Genomic DNA, 26,279 nt, shown 5'->3' on the forward strand with positions numbered 1-26,279 from the left:
GGCATATCTTGTGTGGTCATTTTACACAACCAGTTGATCATGGAAGACAACTTTCTAAACACAGAGGCAGGATGACAAAAGCTCGACAGTTTAATTATTGGAAAAAGGAATATTTGATTAGTTTGGCCACAGTGATTGACCTTGTCTGCACATATGCATATCACCAGAGGTTTACAAATTTTAAGATGAGAATTAGTATGTGAATGCCTTGAACTTTTTTCAACTTTAAAAAATATTTTGAAGGATTTTTAATTCCATGAACAAGAACACTTATTAATGATGGCTTGCCCAAAAAAGCCTTTGGCTACTGAGCTTGTTTCTGTAGTTTTTCATATAAATATTGACTTTATTTCATTTGAACATTTACAAGGCAAGAGACTGCAAGCAAAACCTATAATTTATTTGGTTTGCCTTCACATTAAAGAGAGTAGGCGTTTCTTATGCACCGGCCAACATTGTGTGATATTTTGAAATACGTAAATGTATGCCATGTACAGTGCAAATATATGCCAACTCATCACCCACTAGCATAACTTCATGTACTGTACAAGTTGTTCACATTCAGTTTAAGGTTTGATATAAACTTAAAGTAACGTCTTTAATTAACAGAGGTTAATTTATGAGTAGCAACCAGATATTAAATATGATTTTTAAATTTGATTTTAGGCAAATACCATTTGCAATCAAGTAAAATGGAACAAAAAAAATGTTATATTCCTTAAAGTATATTTTTCCTGGAATTTTCCCTGAAAAACCATTTGTTTTGCAAATACAAACGGGAAACTCCTTCGTATGAAAATACTGTATTCGTATTACATTATTACTAAGTTACAAACAAATTAAAGTACTAAATATCATATACACAAAATTGCTGATACTATGTACTAGTTAAACATCAAAGTAAACTTTGTGTTCTTAAAAAGCCTATATTAAGTTATGCTATGTAAGTCTATTTTAAGAAAGAGAAAGGACATCATTTTTCAAGAACACCGAAAGATTCCCAAAGTTTATATAAAAGTGATATGCAACTGATAAGCATAATTTATTCTGACATTGAGCTAAATATAATGTTAACATCATCTTGTGATAAACCGTTCCTTCGTATGGTGAAATCGTCTGTGGAATAATGACATTCACTTAACATCGGAGTACCAATAAAAGGAGGTACGTGGTCATATAAAATCATTAATTGGATAATTTCTGTCAATAGTTTGAAATTCCGTATTTGTCAATGAAATATTTCGCATGTAATTTACTTTCCCATTATATTTTGAGGTATTACGAAATAGTATCAGGCACTGAATGGGTTTTTAAATATGTCGGCTATTCAAACAGCTGATCACTGGCCCTGATAATGCATATCTAAAATCTTTTACTAAATATATCTCTAACAAAAACTGTCACTTTTATCTATCAAAATTACCTATCACAAATGAAGGTTAATGAGTTGAAAGTCATATTAGTAAGATAATACTTCCTAGTACCAAGGACAAGGCCGATGTATGAAATATAACTCTACTAACAATGAAAGCACAGAAGGGGCTTTAAAATGATAAAAGTAACTATCTACCAAGTAAATAGGATGTTAAAAAGATTTCTTAAAGTTGACACTACCAATGACATGCAAAAAGCAAAAATATCCTGTGTATGCAATTATAGCTATAAAATGTACTCAAAAACTTAAAGAAAAAATAATAGAAAATTAGGAAAAGTAACATGAGATTTATCCAGCATTTAATAATAAATTCTTGCATTAACTGAAAGATTAACAGAATTAAAACATAATTTGATACAAAGCTTATAAAACTAGCAGAAATGTATCATGCAACTAAACAAAACAAAATATAACACTAATTGTATAAAACAAGGAAACATGTAAAGCCATATTCACCAGTGTCTGCAAAGGCCAAGACAATTATTACAACATTAGTGAACTACCATAGATTTAAAGGAATCTATTACATATTTTGATAATATGAACCTGGCTGTTCCAGTGGTCAGACAAGACTTAGAAACATCCTAAAATTTGGCCCTTTAAGGCTAACCATACATGTATATTTAAAATAAAACAAAATATTTTAATATTTTAACGCAGTGCTATAGCAAAGGGAAGTAATTCTTCTTAGTTGAAGACTGATGAAACATTGGCATTGGAAACATGTACTTGATGAATTTAACCCAAAATGTGATTAGCATGGCAGTAAATTTCGTGCCCATCCACACCCCAAGCTTAACCCCCATAGTGTACCCTTATACCCCACTCAAATACTTGTCTGACCACTGGTTCCAGCACTTGTCCTCATAGACAACCATCATACCACTTGATCCATTGTTCGTGTCTGTGAAAAGAAACAATTCTTATAAATCTTTTGAGAAGGCAAAGAACAAAAGACAGGAATATTATGTATTTATTAACAACAAACATTTCTAACCAAATGCTACCGAATGTAAGGTGGTATTCCCAGACTCAATCCCTGCCAAGACCACATTATGGCAATGATTGTGACTACATTATGGCAATAATGACTGATTGTGACTACATTATGGCAATAATTGTGACTACATTATGGCAATGATTGTGACTACATTATGGCAATAATGATTGATTGTGACTTCATTATGGCAATGATGACTGATTGTGACTACATTATGGCAATGATGGCTGATTGTGGCTACATTATGGCAATGATGACTGATTGTGACTACATTATGGCAATGATGGCTGATTGTGGCTACATTATGGTAATGATGGCTAATTGTGACTATATTATGGCAATGATGGCTGATTGTGACTACATTATGGCAATGATGACTGACTGATACTTCATTATGGCAATGGTGACTGATTGAGACTTTATTATGGCAATGGTGACTGATTGCGGCTACATTATGGCAATGGTGACTGATTGTGACTACATTATGGCAATGGTGACTGACTGATACTTCATTTTGGCAATGGAGACTGATTGATACTTCATTATGGCAATGGTGACTGATTGAGACTTCATTATGGCAATGGTGACTGACTGATACTTCATTATGGCAATGGTGACTGACTGATACTTCATTATGGAAATGGTGACTGATTGAGACTTTATTATGGCAATGGTGACTGGTTGTGACTACATTATGGCAATGGCGACTGACTGAAACTTCAATATGGCAATGGTGACCGACTGATACTTCATTATGGCAATGGTGACTGATTGAGACTTAATTATGGCAATTATGACTAATTGTGACTACATTATGGCAATGATGAATTTTTTGTACTTCCAAGGAATAAAGTTTGGAAGTTTTAACCCATTTCTAGGGAGTAATTTAATTCCAAACTTCCTTTAACGGAAGCCCTGATCAGTTCTGGTGAGTATTAAGGCCGACACTGATCAAGTGCAGCCCACTTTCATGGCTTATCTTATATAGATCAATCTGATCAATAGTTATCACAATCATGCAAATGGTGCACAAAGTTTAAAAGTGTTCAGTACCACACTACCATGCGCAGCCATTGACCTTGAGACTCTAATCAGGTCATTTAAATCTTGAACTTTACCAACTTAGTTTAAAAGTCATATTTATCTATTGGATTATGAATAAGTTCTTTGTTTAACATTCCTACTCTATTAAAACTCAAGATGGTTAAACTATTCTGTTTATAAATTAACTGAGGAAACTTTCAGTGCTATGGTCATTCAAAGTTTCACACAAATCCTCTTTTAATTGATCCTTATTTGTCAAAAGTTATCTTTGAAGAATTCCAATGAAATCTCAATAACTTTTCTCTATTTATATAATGATTAGGGGATCTTTTGTTGTTTATAAATTTGAAATGAAATTTATGTCACGCCACAAACTAATAACCTAACTATGATATACCTCTATCGTTCATTTTCACCTTTTTTGTCACAAATGCTATGTTTGTGCCTAGATTACCACATAAGTCCATAAATATAGCATTAAGACTTTATGATAACGGAACGTTTGATGTTTTTATACTTTCATTCCGCTGAATGGAAGAGCTATCAATGCATCAAAATATTGCCCGAACCACCAGGGTGACAGACAACTGGTGAAAAATGTTCACCGTAATCAACCAGAAGCTTCTTTCAATTAACGACCCTCTTCTGGAAGTTATGAAAAATATCTAACCAATATTAAGAAATGAGAATTTTTTAAACCAAAGCTGTTGGAAATATTATGAAAATAATTTCATGCATGCTGAGGCAAACAATAGATAAGAAATGCCCTTGGAATTTGGTTTTGGTTTGACAATTTTTACTCTACATTGCAAAAAGTACACTTGTCCTAAAATTAAGTCATTTGAATGTGGGTTGGGTTTTTTTGTCAACCAGCTAAGAATGTGGTGTTCCACGGTGCTCACACTTGCCCACAACTTGTGCTTATTTATATAAATAGAGAACCAATAAACTGGTAACATGAAATTTCAATATATTCTGAAAATTTGTATATTAAAGCTTCTTAAAGCTGCACTCTGACAGATTGAACGTTTTGACAACTTTTTTTATTTTTTGTCTTGGAACGAGCCAATTTTGCGAAAATCCATGGAAACCAGTTAAATAAGACTGCTGACACAAAATTAGATCGCAGAATTTTATATTTAAGTTCAAAAATGATGTTTAATGCAAAATGATTTGGGGGCTCATAACCAACCTACTCAACTTACATATCATAGAAACAAAACACTCTGCCCAGTTGCAGCTCTGGTCATAAGGAATCTCAGCCTGTGCTTTGGCAAAATCGGCACAACTTATCTGAACAATTTATTTGGGATATAAGTAAATTAAATTGTACAAGCAACTATATGTTGGGTAAATACCAGTTATCTGTTGACAAAACGATTATCTTGCTGCCTGGTATGCAATGCAAAACTTCATCAAAAGGTTTGTGAATACATGTTTCCCCAAAGATAATCGGTTTCGGTCGGTTGGAATCTTGATCATCATCAAGGTTCGACAACGCTTTCCCGAAATGATGTATTTTGTCAAATGGGAAAGGCTCCCAGGTTAAATAATATTTGCAAGGCATTGATCTGTTGAGTCATAACATATATAAGAGCATATTTTAAATAAATGGTGAAGAATCTAAGGACCATAAAGTCAACACCAAACAAAGACTTCACATTCAACGTTTTGTAGTCCAACCTTACTTTTATCAATCTAAGTAAATCAATTATTCGGCAAATGATATTCAAGGGCTTTTGATTCAGTTGATTAGCCACATTAGTAGGTTTTCCCTTGATAAAAATTGTGGCAAGCTTCGATCACTATAATTAAAATCTGCTACTCAAACACAAATGCTGATATAAGTATATCATTTAGACGGGCAATGCGTCAACACAGTCACTAAATTTTCAGATGACCGCCACATCAAACGTTACGATTTATTTGCGAGATCTATATGGAAAGGCTGTATGCGTTTTTATGTAAACTAGAGATAATGCAGACTAGAAGTGTAATTAGGTTCTTGTAAACTTTCTATGGGTTGATATTCGTCATATGGAATGTTACGTATGTTATGAATCTATAATAACAATATATTTTACACACCCGGAATGTTGACATAATTTCAAAAGCTTATGATATTTTTCATCAGCAAACAAATTTAATAATACAGAACTGTTTGAAATTTGGAATATGAGCTTTATACATAAATTAAAATCATAACAAAGACCTTTCAACAAACATATTTAACTTGTTCTTAAGTCTCTTAAGAGGAAACTTGCATAAACTTTAATTTTAAAATATTTGTGACGAAAATTTATAGACAAGTAATTATATGGCTGTAGAACTTTGGTGTGAAATGGACAATAGATAAATCAAAATCACATTAAATCTTTGACTTCAAAGCATTTTAGAAGTGGTCTATAAGTAGGCGAAAAGGGTACTTGATTATAACTTGTCCATACCTTATCGCAACCAGTACTTATTCTTAGTGGACACTAAATTTCTCAAGTTAACAAACATAAATCATGGACTTGGCTCAAAAATGTCACCCAAAGTACTTCATAAGCATGATATTGGAGATAAATTAAGCAACTATGTAATGACTCCACACTGTTAATAGGCAATCAGGATGGTTTTGTAACATGTTGCATGAAGACCAGTGTCCATGTGTCCATGGTCTAAGCTGACCAGTAGGTGAATACTGACCAGGGCACAGTAACCATCGGTCATTGTGTTTGTAAACAAGAGAGCAGTTGACCGTTCTGATAACAAACACATAACATATTAGTCACTGAATATTGTAGATGCATAGAAAGTGTAATCCAATAAATTGATAGGAAAATGACAGGTGATAACACCAGTGTATGTTGTAAGCTTTGTTGTAGAAAGAACTACTCTTCAACTTGATTACACAATTGACCTTGTTGTTTTTTTGGATGACAGTATCTATTGTCTGATAGATGGCTTCTCAAATGTATAAAAATTAAACAAACGATGAAATAGACTTTAAACCAAGAGCATACAGTCGCCTCAAATCTTCTGTCATTGTAATGTACCTTGTAAAACAAATATAGCCGAACTAGTGTCCTTCTGGCAGGCAATAATGCCAATACTCGGGCAGGGGTAGGGTAGGCCGAAGACAAAGTTCCCTAGCTGTCTTTCTTACTCACTTGCCGTATAATATGATCTACATGACCATGTATGAGAACCCGGAGAGGACAAGCTCTGGGCGATATTTATAAAGCCTGTTTTATTCTTTTGATATCAGCAGTTTTTCTATGAATTGTTGTTCCTGATCGGGTACAAGTGTTCCATAAAGGCCCCTCCTACCTACTTGTACTTACACTGAACAATGGCTGTTATTATGCAGTAAATCAAATACTTATCTCGCGCCTAACATCCCAGATATTGTGACAATTTGAAAGTATATACTTAAAGTCTTTCATTATATAATTCATTCATTTTGTCAAATCAAACTTGTTATCTTCAAAAAAGGAATTTAATTTGATTTAAAATCTAACTTATCGCACAAATGTCTATAAAATTTTCGAACCGATCTCAAAGCACAGAAATGATGACCTATATAGACAAACAAAGCGGGCAAAAGGAGATTATTTATAGCTCAGTGGGTAGGGTTTTATCACCAAATTTCTAATTGATATTCTGACATTTAAATGATTAGAACCTACTGTGTATATATTCGATCATTTGACAAAGCAGGGTAATGACTAATGCCGGCTTAATATTTATGAATATGCATAGCAAAGCTAAATTCATCTATTGTAGTTATTAGCAAAAATAAGTTTTTCTTTTAATCAAGCAGACAATCAATATATTTTTAAAATTTAAAAGAAATCTTGACAGTCGTGCATAACAATAATTGAATAAAATGCGTTGGCAGTCTGAATTCTGTCTAATCAGGTGACAAGGGATTGGCAACAAGGAACCATTTACGGACTGTGTCTTGTCATGATTTTCAAGATTTTGTCATGATAACAGGTTTTCTCTAACATGTTGTCCCTCCAAAACACTCACAAGGGACAGCTACACAATTGCTAACAATCTATAAGCACTTTTGTTGGAGAAAATAAAAGAAAAGACAACATCAATCTTTTAAGGATTGGGCCCAACCTAAAGCGTGTTGCTTCTAGGCTGAGACAGAACTTTCTTGTAAAGATAATAACTTCATGAATCATGGTATGCAGCCTACGCTTATGTTAATATGATTCCCAGTTTGCACTTGATCAATAAAATAAGAAGATTTTTCAAAGGAGTAACTCTTTTAAAAGTGTCTTTGTCAGCATTAAAACTGGCTAGAATTCATCCAATGTGAAGATAAATGTTGTCGCAAATATGAATGAATAGATGAGTCATATTTTACCTATAATACAAGGTTAGGTCAGAAATGATTAGATATGCAATAATAAATATTTGTCAACTTCTTATATACTTAAGACTTAATGAGACGGTATACTGCATTCCAAGTCAATTCTGCTATTCCAACGATTTTGCGATCAAACAATGACTAAACTGTTGAATGATAAGCACGGCAAAAGTCGGATAACTTTCATCAATCTGTCTGTGAATAAGCTTGACTGGATTGCAGCCAAAATCAGTGCATAATTTGTCACCTTCATTTTAAACTTAAACAGGAGAGGACATTATTAAGCTATCATAAGATATCTTTCATTTTTAGCTTCCTGTCGCCCATGAAAAATACCATGTACACTAACTATGCTTTCATCCAAAAATCAGTACAACAATTTTAATCAAATTAATTTTTATCAAAATAATTTTCATTCATGTCAAAATATGGAACCTTAAAGACGATGGTCTAAATTTCAACACTTTCGCAATAACACATCTATTACTAAAACTGAGAAGGCATTAAGAAATTATTGGCACTTATTTTTAAAGAATTTTAAATGACCATTGACGTAAAAAAGCATTTAATATACCAATCATCTTCCGACCTTTTTCTACAGCGTAGACTTATATTGTCATTCGCTCCTGTGTTATTAGATATATTCAAATGTTTCTGATTTCAAAGAGCGCCTGTTTTTAATAGATCAAAATTATTCCATGCTTGAAATGCATACATACTATTATAATGAAGGGTAATCCTAATTTCAAGATGGAATGTTGATGAATCTCGCCTTAAGGTTTTGCCAAATCTGGAGCGAAGTTTATCAATCATTTTTTTGTGCTAACGATGACCTGAAAATCCATACGACTTTGTACTTCAAGCCTAAAAATCTGATTTTTTACAAAGAACAAGTGACAGTCAGTCTGTAAAAGAAATAAATTAATTTTCAAACAAAGTGATAAGGATTAGAAAAACATGCCCATAAAATTTATGAGAGGATAGATATGATGTAAAGCAAACATTGGAAAAATGCATTTCAAACATAGGCTTGATATACACACACTGGAATTATGTATCACTTTGAAAATGTATTTTTTGACAGACAAAATGTTTAAATACCACAGCCTAATAATCTTAAGTTCAACACAAAATTATCTTTGAAAACGAAAATTAAACAAACCTATCAACTATTTAGGAAAGGCTGACAAAAATCTTGTTACACGGATTATAAAGCAAAAACGTTAAGATCAAGCACTGTACTGCCCCAACATTTCATGACATTTTGTTTTGCTGATGTTGGAAGATGTATTTCATGAATACTGTTTTATGAGTATTAAACTTTTATCCATTCATTTTTCAAAAGCAACTAAAACTGTCTTTTAAAATGCTTGACTTTAAGACATTGTCTTCTTAGATTCATACAATTTATAATCAGGTGACAATTCTGAGATTATACTATAGCAAAAACTGTCATTATGAGATTGTTTATTACTGTAAATTAGCATTAACTAATTTTTGAAGTAAATCAGAGTTCACATTAGAAATGCGTAATGTACCCTGCCTACAAACACACACCTTGCCATCTTGTTTACGAAAAACATTTTCTTTACTTTGTGAACCGAAACAAGTACACATATATGTTTGTTAGTGAATTTCACATTCACTTTCCACAACCTTTTTGTCTTAAGGCAATCCGGTGATTACCTCATATTTAACCCTTCACTCCATATTTCAAAACTACCGCATCACTGCCTGGAAAGATGAAACATGGTGATAGAACCTTTGCCTAAAATGATGCTGCAAATTTATGTGAAAAACTGAATTGAGAAGTAAATTTAGGTAACAAGTAGAAATTGAAACACCTTGTTTGTTTTTTAGAACTTTGTAACATTTTTTTTCCTATTTTCGCAGCAAGTCCCCTTTTAATAAATTCACTGCATTGTGTACTATCGTCAGTCTTGTTCTTGTTCACATTTGTATGTGTATGATTTCTCTCCCAACCTACACTCCGTCTATACCAATTGAAATAATACTTACGCCTCGGTACGTCCTCTGTCACTGATTCCAGGAAGTCTTGTGGGGTCATGTAGATCACTCCCTCATACTGCACTGACGCAAACTGTTGGAATCGCACCTCCCGAAATGTTAATGCTGGCCCTGTGCGAGTCTGAAATTCAAGTTTGAATTGCAAGTATTTATTTCATATCTAGAGACCTGAGCTTGCATCCCCCCTCCAAAAATGTCAATGCTGGTCCTGTGCAAGTCTGAAGTTGATGTTAGAATTACAAATATTTCATTAATAAGACCTTTGCTGAAATCACGCCTCTCCCGAAATGTCAATGCTGGTCCTGTGCGAGTCTGAAATTGATGTTAGAATTACAAATATTTCATTAATAAGACCTGTGCTGGAATCACGCCTCTCCCGAAATGTCAATGCTGGTCCTGTGCGAGTCTGCAATTGATGTTAGAATTACAAAAATTTCATTAATGAGACCTGTGCTGGAATCACGCCTCTCCCGAAATGTCAATGCTGGCCTTGACAAGCCTGAAATTCATGTTAGAATTACAAAGATTTCATTAATGAGACCTGTGCTGGAATCACGCCTCTCCCGAAATGTCAATGCTGGTCCTGTACAAGCCTGAAATTGAAGTTTGAATATCAAGTATTTCATTCCTATCCAGAGACCCGTGCTTGAATCACGCCTCCCGAAAGGTCATTGCAAGCACCGTCCATGCCATTTCAGTTATAAGTATAATTCAATTATATATGAATATAATGCATGCAGGTTTTAAGTCTTTTAACTCACGGAACGTAATTGTGCTGGCACTTGCTGTTTTATACAACCATGCCCTGTGTGCATGTGTGTATATTAACAATAGCAAATATCCCTAAAAATAACTACCCTTTAAAAATGGCGTAGGATTTACACTTTGAATTGAAGCAAACCTCTTCTATGCTGGAACCGCAGTCCTAAAGTGAATCAGTTCTTAAACAAAAGTGGTCTAATTGTCAATATTATCAGTCACAATACAAACATTCCATGTTTAATGATTGAATATAGACTAGCTTGCATATTTATGTTCATAATTGATCATTGAACAGCATGGTAGCAGAAATCTGTCTGTATAAGACCACTTGACAAGTATGCCACATTAGGGGGGACTTCAAGTTTTCTTGATTCCAAAATTCAAATTAAAAGACATCAGCTAAGAATAATATTTGCCAAATATTTTGCACAAATAATGAAAACGAAACTTGTCCCACGTTGAAGCAAATATTTTTTCCCCCTGTAATTATCATCTGATTATAACTCATTTGTCATTCAATGTGAGATCACTAACTTCATACAGTGTACATTCAATCATTCATAAAAAACATTATAAGACAGAATTATTCACATGAAGAATGTTATGACTGTCCGAAAAATGATACATTCTTTTCAAGTCTTCTTTCATGTATTGAAAGTTTAGTAAAATACTAATATCATTTCTTTAAATTTCAGTTACAACCTTAAAACATATGTTTTCCTTTACATGAAGATAAAGAAAACTATGTTAAATGTCTTACTCGGACATTCAGCAAAGGCAAACTTTCTTATTGAATACAACATATACAATGTAAGTGCTGCTTTTGATGCATGTTTCAAGCTTTATGTATAATGGAGTATAGAATTTCGATGAACTTTAGATAAATTGTTGACGAAAAGCTCCAAGCAGGAGGTACTTCGCTATTCCAACATCCTTTTTGCTTATATGGATAAAATGATAAACTATTCTGATCATAATTATAATGTACTTCTGCGCCAAACTCCTTCAATATCTTTGGTGGTGTATACAAATATTATTTGTAATAAATATTTTGTCAAGATTTTACTAAAATACTTTATTGACTTGGTTTAATGATAAACCATATTTAGAGAGACCAATTCCAGATTTTGTTAAGAATTCCAGAATTGACATGAGACAAGTGGATTTTAATCGATCAACAATTATCGTTTCCGAGCATTATATATGCATTTACTCCATTCAGATATATTTTATTAATACTGCTATATAAATCACTTATATTTTGGTGAGACACTGTCATGCATTTATTTATATCATATGCAACTAGGATGCACAGATCACAATTTAATTGGCTAACCATCTAGCAGTCAACTAAAAAGTCGGCTTACTATCAGGAGTGATTTCAGACTAATTGAGAAAATGGAATAACTATATATATATATATATATATATATATATATATATATATATATATATATATATATATTTATATATATATTATTGCATCTCAACTAATTGTCGGGAGGTCAGCATATCAGACTCTGGATCAGAGGGTCCCAGGTTCAAACCAGACTCTTGCCTTTGTTGATGATGAGTACTGATTCATAAAGAATGGCAGAATGTCAGCATATTGGACTCTGGATTATGAGGTCAAGAGTTTGTTCTGGGCTTTGTTGATGAAAGGACCTGCATCTCAACTAATGGCCCAGTGGTCAGAATATCAGATACTCGATCAGAGGGTCCACAGTTTGTTCCACACACGGATAATTGGCGATGATCATTACAGGTTTTTACCCAGGAAGGGTTAATAGATCTTAATAACATGTATGTAGCACATTTTTAAACTTGGAACTTTGTCAAATATTAAATACAGCTGCTTCAGTTAAGTCATAAACAAACATTTATTCAGTACCATGGTTGGTTCTTTCCACTTTGTCTCTGAATTTCAATACATAGGAATATTTTTGGTATATTTCCTATTTTGTAAGAATTAAAGAAAGTGACTTAGTACAATTAAGTAAAATTTGATTGTATGATAATCATGCTGCAGCTGCAAATTCTGTTCATCACCATCTGTAAATGTGTTAAAATATTACCATTTATATATCAATTCAGCACAAGTAAATTTTATTTGTTAATGCATCAGAAATGTTGTTAACATTATCATCTCCCAAGATGGTTTAATGGCATATGTTAATACAATAATAATGAAGTGACAATACAATCAATTTTCTTAACACCTGTCCATTCTATGATAATCATGGACAGATAAGCTGCAATAATTGTTCATAAAACAGTCCAATCATATCATAAGTTTTTCATCACAAAATGTACTACCCTGCACATATGGTGTCATGTTTGTACTGTAATTATTTCTTTGATCATAGCATAACATTAATTATGTATATGCCACATTGAAATGGACCTGAATGCTCATAATTAAGTGTAAAAGAACATTTGCTGTGCCAGCACCTTTTCACCTTCTTCAATAGTGAAATTCAGTATATTTTAAACTTACTTTTCATAAAAAAGAGAAAATAATAATCATGGAATCACTGTTGTATTTGTTTGTGCTTTTATGCTAATGTTCATCATAGTTTGCACTGATATAATATTTGCATTTGTTTCTAAGTATTATTGCAATCTTTCATATATTTAAAAAAAAATGAGCTATTCATAAACAGGAGCTTAAACTTAGCATTTAAGCATACAATTTCCAAAAGTGAAACGGCCAGGCCTTGACTTGGTGTCGAATATATCAAGATTGGACTTTTACAAAACATGAACAACAGAGTCATATTTCATCTTTGTTTTACCAAAAACATGTTTTGACAGCAATTTTGATAAAGACAAAAATGAAATGTTTGTTTTCAATGCGTAATATTTAGCCAATTTCTATTAATTAAGTGCTATTAGAAAACATTTCCAATCATTGAGAGAACTTTATATTAACATTACGAATTTAATAAGAAGACACAATCTCATTTCTTTTATCGTTCTAACCTCGGATTCCTGAGCTGCGTGAACTGTGGGTACCAAATCCCCGCTTTGTCGGTAAAGTCGCCAGGTCTGCCATGCTATAAACCCGGTACATGGAACACTAATTGCTAAAGTTTTACCTATCTGGGCTTTTGATGCTCTAAAAGTATGCAATTGCCTGCAATTTAGTCTAAAATTTCTAGAGCAAGTCAGTGTTTTTCTTGTCAGAGAGGCTGCCATCTTTATTTAAACCCGGCTTTGCTTGATCGGATGTTTAAACTTGGGAACCATAAGTATTTCTCATCACGCATGCGCTAAAGGTCATGTCTAAGCTAGCCGACGAATAATAAAAGAGATTTCAGAATAAGTTGAAATCCAACCAGGGACGCATGTGAAAATGAAATGAATTGGATTAAGTGTTTAAATAGTATAAATGCAATGTTGGGAGATTCATTCAAACATCAAGCCATCGGAATAAAAACAACTTATATTGGAATTTCATTTAATTTTATTGCAAATCTATTGTAACACAAACTTGTGCACACTTAAGAAAATTATTATAAAATAGAAAAAAATATATTTTATACGTGATGGATAATTATTTGTTTGAATTTGGTGGATTATATACTTAGCATAAAGGTGCGTTTAAACATAATTATTTCTAATATATGTTCATTTTCCTTAAGAAAGTATTGTTTTATTGTATAACAATTCAGTATGCATATGATTACGGACCGCAATAAGCCACTGTCTGTGCTATGATAAAATTATTGTAATTAATAATAATTATTAAATATAAAAAAATATAAAACTTATAAAATGAAATACATTAAGAGTGAAAGAACATAATACATATATCACTTAAGACAAATATTGCGTTTAGTTAGAACGTGATGCACGGTTAAATTGAATCTTTGAATTTATATTGCTAGTTTAGCAACAGTTGAATTTAAAAGAACTCTTGACTTTTATCTAGATATAAGTTGTTTAAACAACAACTTCGGACTGTTATCAGTCTAATATCTTCATTCTTGTGATAACATATATAATATATTATTAACTTGTCGACAATTTACCTTGTGAATAATGTACATGAAGTGATGTTTAAGGGTATGGAATAGCATGATGATTGGGAGTCGCGATTTTATTTCAAGTATTCTTTTTGTATTTTTCTTTCATATATGTATAAAATAATATAATGTCTGCCTCCTATTTTATGTATACTTGTAATGAAACAGTTCGTGCTGGAAGCGATAGTTCTAGTTTATAATTGCCAATACGACGATGAGCTAGAGGATAACGCTCGTTTCATTAATTATTTTCTCAAAATACTGTCATCATTTTACAACTGGACAACAGAAGCATCTTTAACGACAGTTGTTACGCTTTAAGTGGTGTTTTGTTTATCAATTAAATACCTTCGATTGCCCGCATTCCGAACCTTAATTACCGAATGACAGTTTGTACGAACATATGGCAGACATGGTGTCTGGGTCCTTGTATGAGCAAGAGAAAGTTCGCTCGTGTTTGCTCCAAGGTGTTAAAAGACAAAATAAACATATATAGGACTTAATCCTGTTAGTTTTTCATACTCTCACAAAAACCGTTTGTCCTCTTGTTTCAGGCACACGAACATCTTTCTGTAAGAGATCTGAGCCATAGAGCGAATATCGCTGGAACCTTCATATCTCGGTGTGGATTTTCATAAGAGATATTTGCCGAACACTTGTGCTATCTTCATGTTCTATGGAAATGTCGAAACGACAAAAAGTTTAGTGAAAACTATGTGACGGTTTACGCTAAATATCTAGCGTTTTAACGAAGGATTTTATAGACTTACGTACACGTGTTTACAAAATATATGCACATATATACATAATTATATAGTTCTATATACATAAAGTGCACAACATTGGATTTATGAGAACATTTTGTGACATTGGTGCAGCAGCGACAATTCGCGGCGCTGCGTCGCATCCCCATGCAGCACGTTGAGAGATGAGCGCAGCGTTTAGTAGCGGTGTTTCCAACGTTCCTGGCCCGCAGACAAGTCAAGCGTTCCCGCTGATCGACGCCTACCATAGCCCACTTCCTCAGAGTTTTAGTCTTCTAGACAACAGAACACACTTCCTGCAAGCGAAACATCACAAGTTCCTGGAAATGCACCCGAACGGTGTTCGCGGAGTGAACTCTACAACCCCATACTGTAAGTACCTCTTATGGTGTCACTTTGGCACTTATATTGGACATGGACTTTAGCAAGCCCATTAAACTTTGTTCCTTGTCATCCAATTAACAAATGCATATGCAACTCGTGAACGGTAAATCAAAAGCGGTTTTTTTTACATTATGGGCCGCGTAGCTTCGTAATTTTTTGTATGTACACATTCCTTTGCTTGGACAGTTGTATACATATGTGCAACTTACGCATAACCCTGCTACAGAACTACATTCTTTTTGAAAACAATGATTTAATCCTCATTTCTTTTCACTTAAGGTCGTGCATTCTCAATGTCTATTGTATCATTTGTAGTCTTATTTAAATACGTACATAGCGAGATCCATGATTTTGTTGCAACGTTCTTTCAAAATGCATTTCAATACCAAGATAAAGTATATATATTTATATAAACCATTCAAAACGATCACTTTTCGACAAGTTGAATACTACCTATCAGGGGAAGTCAGTTTAATTTTTCATGCCTCATCAAAATTTGACATTTTTTATTCAGTTTAACTTGCATTCTGATTTTGATTTGAAATATGGTGACACTTCAACTCAAATGGGCTCTACTAACACAGGGGTCAATAAATTCACTTTGTTTTCATATATTTACAATGTTCATTCAAGTAAACTGATTGTTTTTCTCGATTTTAGGACAATTGCGTACGTTTGTATCAATCTTTGACTACATCAAAAATACTTGTTCAACCAATAAAATACGAGCATTATGAGCAGTTACTATTACTAAGCCATGGGGCATTGCAACGAAATCAAGAAAGAAATTCACATAAGAATCAATCACATGAATGTCTCGTAAAACCTCAAGTTAAAAAGAAACCCATCAACGTACTTGTACTCATTGTTTTGGCCATATACATTTACTCATTTAAAAGAAAACGAGAAATAGAAATCACTGTTTTTAATTACACTGTAAATAAACTAGTTCAGGATTCTATTTTTATTTGTCACTCGTACAAAGGCAAATAGATTTTTTTTTTTAAATATCAAGCATTGGTCCGCTTGATTGATGTTTTATAATTTCTCAATTGTGATGTCAAACATGTAAGCTCAGTGTATGTGAGCCTTTGATGTATTGATACGTTCATGTTTCGTATCAGTACTTCGTGTATAAAAGTAGAAAAATAATCTAAAACAAAGAAAGATTACAGCCACTTCAATCTTTGCTAAGAAAGGTTTGATAAAATTTGTCTTTAAGTGGTCCTTCATATTGTTTTTGTAATTTACCAGAAAATATTGTCAAACATATTTGAAACACTAAAGGCACTAAACTATCTCGCTGTTCGTGTGAAAATATTTCGAATTTTCACAGTTTCGACTACACCAGGCGTCACCAATCTTACAATCATATCTCTTTTCAATTCGTCTTTTCTCGTAAATTTTCACCCGATACGAAACTGTGTAACTGCTAAAAGAAATACTTTCCACGTTTCTTTATAATTTGTAAATGTTAACACATTTTTACAAGCATTAATCACCAATTTTAGATACCGCGACTTTTATAACCCTGTTGAAATGCACATCCAATCTCGCTTCTTTCAACTTTTGTGAAATTAATGTAAAACTGATTTAAATACCCAGTTTACATAGATATATACCTGTCAAGATAAGAAATTACAGGAATGCATGTCTTTAAAAAAGCTGAACCCACTCAATTTTATTTGAAATCTGTAAATCATGTATTCGATTTCATTACATAATATATAGCAAATACTTGTTGAAATACTTAAATGTAATGCCGTCTATCACAATTTTGTCGTTGTTAAGTCGATTCATCATTGTAAATATACCACGTCGTTTCAAGGTCTTTAAAGTTTCGATTTGTGTAACTTTCTTATTAATAGGATATGAAAATTAGCTGAGATTGATTAAGTAAGTATATTTACAATAAACCTTCCCGCAGATGGTGCAAAGCGCAACCACTCTTCGAAAAAACCTTTGTCGAAATCAAACTGAAGTTTCTGGATTGTGGAAGAAAGTTAACAAATTGAGAATAAGACAGTGCAGAACAAAAAAAAAACGCGCGTAAAAACATATCGATAGATTGATTGAAAAAACACATTTCCTTGAAATAGATCTTAGAACGAGTTAAGACAATACACTGTTTTTAGCCAAGATATGAACGAAGGTGAGATGCATCTTGCAGACAAGATATCAAAAAACACAGTAGTCATTAATTCCTGCTCGTCATGTCAGTCTATGACAATCTAAATGCACCTATACATATCGTTCACGATAACAACCCTACTCAAGTGATTCGATATTCCAGTTACAAGATACATAGACGCTAAAAACTTTCTGGAATGAGGAAGTATAACAAGTTTCATTACATACGAATACGTATGTAAAAATCTTTGCTTATTTTCGTCAGTTCTTCTCCACGTTCGTTGTTTTCTCGGTAATCATTATCTCATAGAATAATGTTCAAGGATAGATCGGACTTAACAATGTCAAGCCTGCTAATTCCTCTATGAATGACTTAATGTCTGCGCAGCTCGTATTGGCTAGGGGCAGCTCAAGGATATCCTTTTCGCTAGTGCTTGTTTGTTAAACACTCATTGTTTCATAGTTTTTTGATAATTTTAAAGTTTCCCACAATTAAAATCGAATACCCATCGTGATCATCAACAAAACATTTGCCTAATGAGTGATAATGATCATTCTTCACCCGGTTCAAGTTTCAAAGAATTTTAACGCATAGGACATTCTTTTTAAATGGCCATTATTTTCATTATGGTTTTACACAAAATTACCCAAGAACTGAAGGGACCAGACTTCCATTTTAACGAACGGTCCCAAACAACCCGTTATAGTTTTATCCAAGGTCTACATCTAGGATTACTCAGGGTTTGAAACAAAAGAGTTCCTTATGAATGAACCATTTTGTTGGCGACAAATTGCGAATAGAAACTGAGACATTTTTTGACAAGATACTCATGACTTTTGAACGCATTTGAACAGGCGGTTTGTCATGACACCTGTGACCGTTACTTGGGTTTGGAAATATTTTAGCAAAATTGTAGTTACTGGAAGTTAAATACACTAAATTTCATTTTGTCTACGGAAATACGGAGAGCATTCATTGTTTGTTCAAAAGTAAACAAGAACGTTTATTCGATCTGTCCCGATTTGATCAAGATTTCGTAAACTGTTAACAAGCCGCCCGCACAAAGAATAAGATATATCGGATACCGGATCTGACCCTGATTTTGAGTACCGGGTTTTAGGTTTAAGGAGCCGAAGAATAATGATGACGGGTCCGGTTCCGTTAGCGGCATTGTCCGGTACCACGATTGTCAACGCCACAATACAAAGAGACGAGATATACATCTTGCGCCGATAACATGCATTTTTATTGTCCAATTCCTATATCATTCCCATGATTTATGTTTAAAACTTGTTTATTTGTACTATCAATATGAAAACAATCCAAATCGCGATATTAGGTCTAGAATCTGGTTATTGGTGAGTAAACATCAATACGATTTTACGAACAACTTCCTCATTAATCATTCAACACCGTTCAATGAGTTTGTTAGCATTATTATTAAGAATTCAATTAACAGAACCTACATAATTAGGACTGCAGATTTATGGATGACTTTAATGACTTTAACGTCTTTCCGTGATTCCGGAATATTTTTATTATAAAAAAAGTCGAAAACACAAGTCTGTAGCAATCTGGTGATATTTAATGCTGGTTCTTTTCCCTACGAAGCAATGAAAGGTCTTAATTTGTAAGCGACCTGTAGGAGAGTTTTCATCTTTTTGTCCGAATGCCAACTGGTCGAGCTAGGAGTCAGACTAGCACGATGCAGACATCTCGTAGACTCGTATACCTAGTGTTTCTTCTTATTTTTTCCTCGTAAACTATCGCTCACTTGGAGAGACATAATACTTAGAAGATCTAAGGCTTCTGGAAATTGGAACAAGTAATTAATTACATGAGTCATGTAGAGGTTAAGGAAATAGTTGTACAACGTGCTAAAACAAACAAGAATTAAGTGTATGTATTTTAGCTTGTGCACAGCTTTCTGCAGAGCTCTAAGTGCAATAATGGTAGCTACGATCATCCGAGCATCTGAAACTGATGCATAATTCATTGCTTTAGAATTGTTGCAGCACTGTCCCCCCTGAGGAAAGATCGATATAGTGTATTACATCTATTTAAAGCATGCATTTGCAGATTAACGAGGAATTATCAGACCCATTAAGTAATAGGCGATCTGTATGTAGTAGTTGTACCCGTGTCCAACACCGGGCCAGCCGCTCCAGCAAGCCACGTCTTGTAGTTACATGAACGCCATGTGGTCTTAATATTGGTGTGTTTTCTTACAGAAATGTATACCTTGGTAATAATCCTTAATTAAACATTTCCTTGTCGGTTATACTGCATGCTGAAACATCGAGCGCACTCGGGGTCTTTGATAGGGTAATAATGCAGGGATATTGCAGTCTGCAGTCCTAACTTGCTCTTCTGTTTATATTGTATTATATCTTGAATGATCTTATACGTGTCAATCAATGGCATTTTATTATGTTGCAATATATATATTGCGATCGGAATTTCGTGCAACATTACTGTGGTTTAATTTGCAAATAAGTCTACAACCATCTCTTTACAAATTATTACGTCTCTGACACTTTCTGATTTCTCATTGGCATCGGAACCGATCATGAGGTAACAAAGATTATTTTTTTACCTTGTTCGTTTTGACTCTCTGCCGAGTGGAGGCAAATTGCTAGCACCTAGCTGCATTGTAAACCATTTGTAAGTTCCTTCTGGGTATAAGTGAGTGATGGTTTGTTCAATTTACAACGTCTTTCATTTCCTCGCACCGCGCACCTTTCATATTTACTGCCAAAATATTGTTTGGTCTAAATATTTACGATACGGCAAAACCGGTCTTTGTACTTGGGCGTTCAAACACAGATTGTGTTTTTGTACGCTACAATATCTATCTCTTTCAACCTTTAATTGGGTAACCAAACTTTATGTCGGCATTTTGTACCTCACAGAATTTGTTATTGTCCTTTATGGCACAGCTATGATCGCTGTCGGGAAGCATTAGTCTAGTGATGTTTATGAAGATGGGTGAAATTCGACCAGCGCCGACGAAGTATTCTTCTGTACGCTCGATTCTTCGATGATTTAGTGGACGTAATTCGAGATGCACTAAAAGCGATCACCTGAAAGAATTTTTGACAAGAATAAAATTCTTCAAATTGTAACATTATACTGAACCATTATGAGACAAGTTCTGAAATATATACATATTATGCTGAATAAAGATTCATTTCGAAGCCTGTTAATGAGAATATATTTTTTAAAACGAATAATTAACGCCAAACGATCAGATCGTTGACAAAAAAACACTAGTACTCTTTCAGGACAGACATTGATAGCGTAGAATATAGGCAAAGAATGAAAGCGCAGTTTATGGTTTTGTACAAAACATCTACCTTAACAAAACCCTGAAATACAACCCCCTTTTACAAAGTCGTAATGATGAATTTGCATTATTTTAAATCATTATATGAAATCAATCAATTTTCAAAAAGCGCGTGTTCTAACCAGTGCGGTGGGGTTCTTTTATCCCCAACAGTGGCTGATCTGATAACGGGTATTAGCCGCTCTGATTTGGTGGGTGGGGAGTGGAAGTAGAACATTTTATAATCTTGAGTGTGGACCAAAACACCCAGACCGTTGAAAGCAAAAGTTCAACTGATCTGCCATATTTTGTTACATTTTAACAATACCTTCAATTATGCACGTCAAATATGAGAATAAACATGCTACTGTTACGAATGTAAAATGTAAAATCAAATTAATCGCTAGAGTGGGCAAGAAAAATTGCTAAATAAAAGCTGTGATTGTCAAGTTTGGGCTTTCAAGGGCTGTTCCCAGGGACTGTGGTTGTACCCAACCGAGGGCTCTATTCTTTTACCCGTCTTATAACTGTTCAACGCTCTTATTTGCCTTTGCTGGGTACAAAATGCAAACAAAACCTGTTATTAATTCCCGAGCTACCCCGTCGCCGGAGAAACAACGACTTATTGTAAACTTAGGGGTTTCGCCTGTTTGCTGCCTATCATCGATGCGATCTAAGTGAAAGAATATACATTTGGACTTGGTGTATTTTAATGATTGCTTTGATCTACTGAGTTAATGGTTTATCAGCTAGAACAAGACTGTAACACTTGTAGATTCTTAATCCACCTACCGAGTGGAACGATTTATGTTTCAACTAGAGAATGATCTTGTATCTTCCGTCATTCAACACAATGAAGAACGTCATTATTAGGGTTATTTGCATATCAGACGGGAGGGCAAGGCCGTCATTTAACTGGTTCTCTGATATCTGGTATAATCTAAGGCGTACTGTATTAGGTATGGATGGCGAAATTGGATGCCATCTTATGGTTCGACCTTTATAACTTGAAACTGCATCTTAAGGGGTGGCTGTAACATTTTCTTCAACGGAATGCAGCGGTTTTGAACGTGTTGTAATGAGTATTACTTGATATGATTGTTAGGTGAAGGTTTAAGTTTAAAGTCACGCGCTCGGGCTTCTGATTTATTGTCGTCTGCAACGAAATTATTTAATTGTGAGCCTACTTCTGTATCCGTTATACAGCTTATATATCACAAGTTAGCAACTGAGTAGCGCTCTGAAACAATGTTTTAAAACCACCTGTACAGGCAAGACATTTGCTTCATGTTTTTTCCTCATAGCAGGACGATTCAAGTATTTTCCTGCTCCATATCTGCAGTCCCATCAGCGCTTAAGTTAGATCTTCTTATCTCTTCTGCTTCAGAATTTTTATATTCTAATAGTAGATAAAATCGGTCTAAAATGTTAAATGGCTGCCTCGTTTACGAAAGCTTCGTGGCATTCTATATTAAAAAGAATATGCACCGAAAATAAACTAGGAATTAGTTTTTTTAAATAAATAACAGCAAATAAATGTCATATTTCGACATCTTGGAATTCATTATTGATTGATGATAAACGAGTTCAGGAACCAAATCTGTATGGCGACAATTAAACGAAATGCAGAATTTCCGGCTGTTCCAAGGCACATGTATAACCCTAAGCCTTTTATGACGTAATTTATTGAATATTTTTTAACTTTACCATCATCATCATTCAAATGTTTTTCGGGCAATATACAATAATTATTACTATCTTTATGTTTTCAGGCGTCCTGTGGATCATGATCATCAATCTGAGCGCCTCCCTGAGCCAGACGCCACAGCCAATGCGGCCAGACCTCTGGCAGCCGAATAAGAGCCCGGAGCCCGGATCGGCAGCCGGAAGGGGCCAGCGAACATCCGGCGGCAGCCACCTATCACCGAGACACGTCATTTTCTCTAACGTCAGCAAAAAATACCTGTGCATGGACGATCGAAGCGTTGTTTATCAATCGGTACGTAAATCGACGTTAGTACTCACTCGACGTTAATTGTGGTTTATTAAAGCTGCTGCTTTTCGTCCGCAGCATTAGATATATACTCTTTCCTTCCACGTTCATTAAAATGCCCGAAATATAATAATATGGTTACTTTATTGATAGCATAAACATTTAATTTGATATAGTTTCTAGTAATCTAGCAAAATATATTATAATGTATTTTCCCATATTTACACACTCTACAAAAGATAAGCCTGAGTGTTTTCTGACAAAAGTTGAATTGTCTTTCATTATGCGATATACTTGAATTTTGATGTATTTCATTTATTTTATTTTTAGGCGAATTATTCACCGAACCAGTGCGCGTTCTTCCACGAGCAGGATGGGGATTTTAGAGACCAATACTTTAGACAACTGAATGCAACATCGGAAAAATGGTTTCTTGGAATAAATAAGGACGGATCAGTGCGCTGTGGAAATGTGACTCGTAGGAAACAAGAAGGGGCTAGATTTAACAGACTAGATGTGACAAGTATGAACACCAGAATAGGGGCGTCGCCGCCTTTCGGGCCAGACCAAAGAAGAAGAACTTGTTGTAAACGAAGGAGGTGTAAAAATAACAAACTAAACAAAAAGGGTGATGATCAAAAATGTGTAAGACTTAAAGAAAGGTGCAAGAGAGACAGGAGAAAAGTGTTCTCGTTAGACTTAAAGAAATTAAAGAAATATTATAACAAGTGTATTGATCCAGACAGTTACTTTATGAAAAACTGTAAACGCAAAAAGCTTAAGTCAAAATCTGGATCTGGATCTAAACGCAGAAATAGAAAACAGTTACAAAGAAAGGCAAAAGCAAGATGATAGTTCCGTTTTAATATTTAGGATATTAAATTTTGTGAAATATTTTTCGAAAGAGATTAGTGCTTTCATTGAAGGCTTCCAAGAAAGGAGGAGGAGAGAAATATGGAGACCAGTTTCCAGTCTAGCCATGAAAATACACACCACTATCGACAGAATGACTGTACCCATCTATGGTTTACGGTTATAAACTATGGGGACGGTAAATCCATAACTGTTTATAGTAGTACATGTGATGTGTTAAAACGTTGTTGATTTAGATATATTTATTGTTGTAATGAATGTCTCTAATGACTGACTGGACAGAGTGACATGATTTAGAATCTTATCAGTGGTGCTTTCAGCTACAGAACACATGTGAAAGTGTTATCCAAAGACAATTAATTTAAATTGAGGGGTTGCCAGCTTTTTCGCTGAAAGTGAAATAAGTTTGGTGACTAAACACGCATTCCTAACACATGTACATTTGTTTGCATTTGTTTTCTTAGATCTACATAATTCTGAATATTTATGAATTTCAAATGATTTCATTTAACGTAAATGCTTTACATGCATTTAATTGAAGCATTTCCTTCCCTAAAGCATCAGCATACCGTATATTATCCTTCTAGTACTAAACTTAGATGTATTTTTGCTGCTGTTTTGATTTTACACCATGCAGTACCTACGGGATACTTAAATTCAAATGAAAATTCAAGTGTACTTCAGAAAATACTCTTTTGAAATTGGCCAGTTTTAAGGGTAAAGTGAACTGTGATGTTCGGAAAGATGCCAAAGATTGTAGATATAATTTATTGTAAAGTGGCATTTCTTGCTATAGCTGTTGACCTACTTTGTTATTGACATAGGTCTTTGAGTTGAACTGTTTAAAAGTACACGTAAGTTTAGTATATTTCAAACCTTGACCTTTACCTCATTCTGTAGAATCATGACAAAATCAAATACATTTATTTTCACACGTCTGTGTACATTTAATATAAAGTCATTTATCAGCATTATAAATTAAATCATTGTTCATATACATACCATTTGATATTTTCGTGAGGTCATAAACACAATGACGTGAAACATTTTGTCATCGCGTCACTAGACGTTACGGGAAACGTCATTCCTACGTTTTCGAGACGTCAAGTGACCCATCACAGCCATTATGTTCAGTATACTTGATGTACAATACAAAGATTTCACTCGTGGTGTACAAAAATGTTATAAGCTTAAGTAAAAATACTAACAATTTTTTATGACATTTCTAATGACCTTTTTACATTGCTTCAAGCATTTTTGTACAGTATACAAGCTGGATCTTTCACTTGATGTGCAATATAACTGTCGTAGATTTGAAATTCATTACTTATTGTATTATGTATACTTAAAGTTATGTTCTACTAGTGTGACATGTTAAATATGTTAGTGTTGAATATTGACCAATTGCATTTCGCCATTATTTATAAAAGTACTCTGGTACTTTGCATAGTCCCTCTTCCAACGTTCCGTGTTTTCTTTAACATTTATTTATCATTGTATATAACAGTATTGTGCTATTTCAACACTAGAAGAGGGAACATGCAAACTATCAGATGTAGGAAACAATTTTAAGAACAAATTTACTGCTGTTTGCCCATAGGTCTTCTAGTTTTCGCTTTCGTGTTCTGTTTCTAGAAGGCCTCTACATGGCAAGCAGTACATCATTTTTAAATAAAAATGTGTTCTTCCAGTTTTATTTACATCTATATCATAGGAATTTTCATCGGATTATCTCTTTATGATGATATTTCAAAAAATCATACCTTGTATAAATTTGTTAAGTGCCATTTCAATAATTAGCCTTGATATGCATAATTCGGACAATGATCAACTTTAATACAAGCGAATTCCAAAGTACATTGTAGTTGTTAAATTTTGACATTGTCTTAAACACAGAACATGCATTTAAGGATGCGAAATGTGATTAGCTAAACTGTTATATATAAATAACAAAATACCTGTACAATAATAACTCATGCATGCAACTGCAAAAACTGTTTGTTTATTATTTGATAACCTACTGACTGCAATGTTCTCAATTCTGTTGTAAATTATTTTTGTACATTCTGTTCCATCGTGGTAGATATTTTTATTTGTTAAAGACTGGAAACAGACTTTATAACAAAATTAAAGCTGAAAATAC

General features: G+C 33.9%; 2 protein-coding genes across 8 annotated transcripts in view; one reads left to right on the top strand and one right to left on the bottom strand.

Annotated features, from left to right (window-relative positions):
- LOC128226810 (calcium uptake protein 3, mitochondrial-like) overlaps positions 1-13,846 on the bottom strand; it is an 84,087-nt gene extending 70,241 nt beyond the window's left edge. For 5 of the 6 annotated variants that reach the window (XM_052936877.1, XM_052936875.1, XM_052936876.1 and 2 more), the window contains exons 1-3: positions 13,621-13,846; positions 9,868-9,997; positions 2,319-2,339 (exon numbers count right to left, since the gene is read on the bottom strand). In XM_052936877.1, coding sequence (XP_052792837.1) covers positions 2,319-2,339; positions 9,868-9,997; positions 13,621-13,836 — 367 coding nt within the window. In that variant the 5' untranslated portion in view covers positions 13,837-13,846. The remainder of the gene's footprint in view (positions 1-2,318; positions 2,340-9,867; positions 9,998-13,620) is intronic. The other variant, XM_052936873.1, reaches the window with a different exon arrangement.
- On the top strand, positions 1,029-26,279 carry LOC128226813 (uncharacterized). 2 transcript variants are annotated; one of them, XM_052936880.1, is made up of 4 exons: positions 1,029-1,164; positions 15,221-15,802; positions 23,043-23,269; positions 23,594-26,279. In XM_052936880.1, exons 2-4 carry the CDS (start codon positions 15,595-15,597, stop codon positions 24,113-24,115), a joined length of 957 nt encoding a protein of 318 aa, XP_052792840.1. In that variant the 5' UTR covers positions 1,029-1,164; positions 15,221-15,594; the 3' UTR covers positions 24,116-26,279. The 2 variants fall into 2 exon arrangements, with proteins under 2 accessions (XP_052792840.1, XP_052792839.1); XM_052936879.1 differs by lacking the exon at positions 1,029-1,164 and adding an exon at positions 13,979-14,235.

Source organism: Mya arenaria, chromosome 3, assembly GCF_026914265.1.
Source record: "Mya arenaria isolate MELC-2E11 chromosome 3, ASM2691426v1".
NCBI lineage: Eukaryota > Metazoa > Mollusca > Bivalvia > Myida > Myidae > Mya > Mya arenaria.

Coding starts and splice junctions, on each gene's coding strand:
- LOC128226813 (XM_052936880.1), top strand. CDS start 15,595: ATGAGCGCAGCGTTTAGTAGCGGTGTTTCCAACGTTCCTGGCCCGCAG. Junction 15,803..23,042: donor GAACTCTACAACCCCATACT/GTAAGTACCTCT, acceptor TTATGTTTTCAG/GCGTCCTGTGGATCATGATC. Junction 23,270..23,593: donor GAAGCGTTGTTTATCAATCG/GTACGTAAATCG, acceptor TTTTATTTTTAG/GCGAATTATTCACCGAACCA.